At 34.4% G+C, this 6173-nt stretch overlaps 1 protein-coding gene across 1 annotated transcript; it reads left to right on the top strand.

Moving 5' to 3' along the window:
* The first annotated feature begins 2979 nt into the window (after positions 1-2979).
* Positions 2980-6173, top strand: LOC139896738 (uncharacterized). Its single transcript, XM_071879377.1, has 3 exons — positions 2980-3192; positions 3294-3375; positions 4653-6173. The coding sequence occupies exons 1-3, from the start codon at positions 3163-3165 to the stop codon at positions 6005-6007; spliced, it is 1467 nt and encodes a 488-aa protein (XP_071735478.1). The 5' UTR covers positions 2980-3162; the 3' UTR covers positions 6008-6173.

Below are 6173 nucleotides of genomic sequence, written 5' to 3'. Positions count from 1 at the left end.
CACACACACACACACACACACACACACACACATATATATATATATATATATATATATATATATATATATATATATATATATATATATATATATATATATACTTACTTTTACAATATCAAATGAAAAAGTCTTTAGCATTTGGTACAAACTAGTTACAAAGAACAAAGAAAAATAAAGCAATAAAGTCATTCTATTCCTTATACGTTAAAGACTTAATCAGAAAATGTGCTCAAAAGCGGTGCAACTAAGAAAATAACACCTCCATTTAACCATTCTGGACCGATTTTGAATAGTAATTCTCCTGTCAATAATCAAAATACCTTTCAGTGTGGTAATAATGATTGTAATGACACGCCTATCTGTGATGCTATCCGTAAGAGAGCTGCAATTGTGAAACCTGCTATTGGCACTAACCCATCACCCAAAAAAAGTTCAAAAATCATTACAATATCTATTGTTCAAAACGGGCCTGAAACTATTGGCAATATTTCACCCATGTTTGATACAAGAAATGAGATTAAACTCAATTAAGTTATCGGGTCCATTTCAGTTTCTCATTCAGATAACAATGAAGTTTTGATTACTGGAAAAAGAAATTGACTCATAAGGAAGAGATGCATAATTTTGATATTCTCATGAAATAATTGGCGGCGGAGAAGTTGCCAATCAAGAAGTCGAAATCAAGAAACTAAACACATGAGTCCCAGGTACTAGCTTAAGGTGGTCTGGTGTTTTTCACTTATTTATTTTGAAATTCCCTGATGGTTTTGATCTTCAAAGGGTTGTGGGACTTTGTGGTTTATCTATTGTGTTTGCTCCTTTTTTTCATTTGGTCATGTTTTTGTATCACCTCTGGTTTCCTGAGAGTGTTTTATTCAATGTGCATTTCGGATGAGGTTTGGGTGTTGTAATAATGAAGGTGAGTTTTAATTGCAAGATGAAGTTGTGGTGGTGTTTGATCACTCATTTGCAGATTATGTAATCTTGGATCTTTCTTCTTCTACGGCTCAATTTTAGTTGGGTCAAGTTTCAAGTCAACATTGGTCAACGGTTCAATTTCCCCTCTCTTTATATTTGTTTTCTAAGTTAGGTGCAATTTCAATTGTTTCATTAGATTAATGGTTAGTTGTAATTCTTCATGTTGCTTTTGTGTGCTTTTTATTTAGGTTGTAATTTTTGGGTTTTCATCTTTTTGATGAATTCTCCTATTTTCTTTAATATAATTCTATCTTTTCGCCGGATAAAAAAGACTTAATCAGACACATTACCCACATTACACATACATTATATAAATCACACCAAAACCTAATCGAAAGAAAAAAAATCATATCCAGTACCATCATTCAAGACGTTCCGATCTACAAAGTAAAATAGAATTTCTTTTATTACTTGAGTTGTCAAGAACGAAACTCAATCCATCATCGTTGTCATCTCTGACACTATTGTTATGACCATTTGCATCAAATGGTGCGGTAGAGCAGTATCTTTCTTAAGTGGATCAAATACCGACGATTCATTTAAAACATTCATATCATTATTTTAACCAACCATTCTAAACACGCATCACAAATTCACACGTCATATGAAGCAACCACTTCAAGCATAATAGTAGTCTTCTTATAATCACCCATAGTGAATTTGTAACATTGTCGGCCTGTTGCATCCCTGCTTTCCTTAAAACAAATCTAAAATAATTTGCAAGAGATTCACTTGTGTAATTAAATATACGTTGTGTGATACGGAAATAATTTGCATCGCATGCGAAACCATTTTTTAAACAAGTTTGGACGATACTTTGGAGTCTTTGAAAAAAATCATCCTAAAATCTTTGCGCCGCTACTTCACGTTCTCTCGGAATGTATGTACGATTTCGTGGGATTCGTTCTTTCGAGGATCGACTACTTTGTCTTATCACGTGATGTTGCACGAATTGGATAATATCTTCGTCATTTGAATCCTACATGATAATATCGTATGAATCCATAATATTTGACGTAAAAGATAAAAATATTTTGAAAGTGTTTGAGTGAATGCGTTTCTCTAGTGATGCGAAATTGTATAAAATATAGTTGATATATATAGTTGAATAAAATGATAAAAAAAAAAAATTCGTTGTCTCAAACTGCTATATATCATCCAACAAATAACAGTGTGACACGTGAACATGATTAAAGTTATTATATATGTTCTTTACTAGTTCAACGCTCAATTTTTGCCAAAGGCAACGCCTCGTAAGCGCTGTCGGTTTTATCATTTTTTGCTATTCAGATGCAAACTCAAAAACCACGCTCCGTAAGGACCAGTCTTACTGTCTAAAATATCGTTAAAGCCACTTAAAAATATAAAAAAAGCCAATAATATTATAACGAATCAACGGCTGGATTCAAAACTAGAAACAAAGCTTCGAAAAAACAAAAAGGAGCGACCAGTATTTACAATGATAAGACTTCGAAGTTGTGATGTGATACAGTGGTTGGTGGTCTGCCTCTTTTAGGGGAGGTTTAGAGTTCGACCCCCGTTGACTACATATTAACCTACAATTTCATCTCTGCCATAAAGTTCCACCCATGACACCTTTCCCACATCGTGTTGGGGGGATAAAGGGGATGGGGTTTTACCGTCTATGCTACGTATGAGATTGGTGCGAGTTTCTTCCTGAACGCACAGTTAATAGACGGATATAACTGTATAGGAAATGAACCATTAGGTGGTTAAGTCCCCATAGTGCAATGATAAGACTTCACATAAAACCCAAAAATGTACTCCATAAATAAATAGTAAATCATATCATATCATATTCCAACATAAAACCCAAAAATGTAAAATTAAATTAAACATAACATATGTCATAACAAATGTAGTAAAACAGTCACTGAGGTAGCAACCAAGCTGTGGAGGTCATTGGGTAGTGTGGGGGCCCACTTGAAGCTTGAATCACCACCGCTTTAAATTGAGCGTCTTTTTATTCAAGTTCTATGTAAATCTCTCACATCTTCATCTATCCTTTTTTTTCTCTCTCTATCTCTATATTTTACTTTAAAATCTCTCCTTTTATTCGATTTATTTTTACTCCGTATAAATCATTAACACTCGTTAGTCAAGATCTTTTATTCAAAAAAAAAAAAAAAAACTAGTATAAATCATTAACACTCGTTAGTCAAGATGAACAAACAAGACTTCATGAAGCTTCAGGTACTTATAATATGTTTCATTTTTGTTTTACATTTACTCAAACTACGTCGTTTTATCTAAATTAATAATTATTAATATTAATTGATTTTTTTTTTATGCAGACTTGTGTGCTCAGAGTTAATATACAGTGCGCTTGTGATGGTTGTAAACAGAAGATTAAAAAGCTCTTGAATAAAGTCGACGGTTAGTTTAATTTCTCATTTTCTTATTTTGTGAATTAATCAATTAGGTTTTAGATTTCTTCACCATTAAGCTAAAGATGTTGACTCTTATAATTATACGATGTTGATAGGTTTTCAGTAAAATTGCAATCACTAGATTCAATTCGAAGTCGGTGTTTGGTACCTTAAAGTCATAAGGCATAGTATGCTGTCAATTTCTTTATAGTTCAAGGTTATAATAGTCATTTGCAAGTTTTAATTAATTATATTTGGATAGTTTATTATGAACAGATATTTCACATCATTAGTTAAGATTTTATGTGAATTTTACATGTTCTTATTTTTGGAATTTTTAACATTTGATTTTAGATATTCTGGTTGTAAAAGTGATGTAACATTCTAATTAATTAATGAGTAATGATTAAGGAAGAAATAAAGAAATTTTGGAAGTAGAAAGTAAGGAAAAAAACAATTACGGAGTATAATTAAACTTTTTAATTTTAATTTATTAAATTAATTAATTGAATTGATATGACTTGACATGCCGAGGCTGCTGCGACCAGTCCTGACATGACCTCTCTGTATCACTCGCCCACATGCCCTGCTGTTTTACTTTTTTCATCACTAAATTAATTTTTTTCTTTTCTTAAAAAAAAAAAAATTCGTACACTGTGAAAAAGATTTATATCTGATTTGGTACACGATTTTATGAGTTTACAACTTAACTGGGTAATACTCGATGAGTTTCTTCTCATAATATATGTAACAAAAGGACAAATAAATGGCCAGAGAGTTGACTGATTTTAGATAGTGGAAGAACATGCAAGATATTTTATTTTATTAGGGAGTATTAGATTATTTTTTTCCTTTCAATTATTTTTGTTTTCCCAATAGGAACACAACACAAAAGACAATGTTATTAGTTGTTGGAATAAGTTCTGCTAGTACAATATATAAATAAAAAATTGTGAAAAAAGAAGAAGAAAACAGCAAGGCGGTGGAAGGAAAGTGATAGGTAGTGCGAAAGTGGTTTGCGTGTTTGCACCTAAATGTTTTGCTTTTAGCCAATAACTAAAACATTTTAAAAGATGAAATTGTGAAAGTGGTTTGCGTGTTTATATGCTTTTATTAATTCTTTTAAGTTTTGACTATAAGTGGACTAGTTTACCTACCTTTTATATAATCATCACATGTTGTATTTTATAAACAATCATCAACCTAAGACAATGATTTACTAGTAATATTTGATATTTGACTATTTTATTGTGCTAATATTTGGTAATAAATAAATTTGAACAGGAGTTTATAAAACAAGCATTGATTTAGAACAAGGGAAGGTCACGGTATCGGGAAATGCGGATCCCGCAGCGCTTATAAAGAAGCTTAACAAGTCCGGTAAACATGCCGAGTTGTGGGGACCACAAAAGGGTGGGAATGTGCTTAATAATCAGTTTAAGAACATGGTTTTCGATAACAAGAATCAGAAGGGTGGAGGGGGGAAAGATAAACAAAAGGACGGTAAAGGTCAACAGCAAATGCAAGTGCCAATTAAAGGGTTTAAAGATATTAAGCTACCGAATAAGGATCAGAAATCGGTTAAGTTTAATTTGCCACCAGCTGGTGGTGGTAGGTTTGAGAATGAGGATGAGTTTGATGATGATAGTTTTGATGATGAGGATGAGTTTGATGATGAGTATGATGATGATGAAGATGATAATTTTGAAGAGTATGAGAAGAAGCCCAATAAAATGATGGGTGGTCCAGGAATGGGTGGGCATGGGCCTCATGGGCCCAATGTAATGATGAATGGTAATGGGAAACATGACAAAAAAGGACCAGGTGCAGGGTTTGAAATACCAGTACAGTTCAAGAACAAGGGTGGAAATAATGATAATAATAATAATGCCAAGAATGGTAAAAAGGGTGGTGGTGGTGGTGGTGGTGGTGGTGATGGTGGAAAAAATAGTAAAGACGGCGGAAGTGGTGGTGGATTTGGAGGGTTTTTCGGTAGTAAGATTGGTGGGGCCCTTCTTGGTGGTGGTAAGAAGAAGAGTAATGGGTCAGGTGCTAAAGGCGGAAAGAAAGGTGGGGATGGCGGTTTTGACAAAAAAGGTGACGGTTTTGACAAGAAGGGTGACAAAAAAGGCGGGAAACATCACGAAGACGGGAAATTAGGTGGTAGCAATAAGCAACATGAGTTTATGGATATCAGCAAGCCTCAAAACAGCGGTGGTGGGAAGAATTTGGGTCATAATGGTGGTGGCGGTGGCCCGCCTCGTAATGTGAGTCAGATGATGGGCGGTGGTGGTAACCCAATGATGCCACAAATGGGGAACTACCCAATGGGTCAAATGGGCGGAGGTTACCCAATGGGTCAAATGCAATCCGCACATGGCTTGCCAATGGGTTACCGAGGTCCAGGAATGGACCATGGTAACCCGTTCCAGCAACAACAGATGCAGCAACAACAGTATCAACAACAACAGTATATGCAAGCGATGATGATGAATCAACAACGGGCGAATATGTACCCGCAGATGATGTATGCGCAGCCACCGCATGGTGCTTACGGGCCTCCAATGGCAGCTCCAGTTAACGATAATATGACACATATTTTCAGCGACGAGAACACAGATAGTTGTAGTATCATGTAGTAATTCCTAGTATTTTCTGTGAGTTTTTAATTAATTTTATAGATCAATTTTAGCTTTTATAGGAGGCAGAAAAGGCAAGGCCTGTGTGGCTGTAGAGTAGAAGAACATGGAGTTTGTAGTTTGTGTATTGTTGATATAATGCTATGCTATGTTTGAAAATTTTAAA

This window comes from Rutidosis leptorrhynchoides, chromosome 3 (genome assembly GCF_046630445.1).
Source record: "Rutidosis leptorrhynchoides isolate AG116_Rl617_1_P2 chromosome 3, CSIRO_AGI_Rlap_v1, whole genome shotgun sequence".
Taxonomy (NCBI): Eukaryota; Viridiplantae; Streptophyta; class Magnoliopsida; order Asterales; family Asteraceae; genus Rutidosis; species Rutidosis leptorrhynchoides.
Note: the sequence above shows the minus strand (reverse complement) of the source record. Positions and strands in the feature narration are given on the sequence as shown.

Coding starts and splice junctions, on each gene's coding strand:
- LOC139896738 (XM_071879377.1), top strand. CDS start 3,163: ATGAACAAACAAGACTTCATGAAGCTTCAG. Junction 3,193..3,293: donor AAGACTTCATGAAGCTTCAG/GTACTTATAATA, acceptor TTTTTTATGCAG/ACTTGTGTGCTCAGAGTTAA. Junction 3,376..4,652: donor GCTCTTGAATAAAGTCGACG/GTTAGTTTAATT, acceptor AAATTTGAACAG/GAGTTTATAAAACAAGCATT.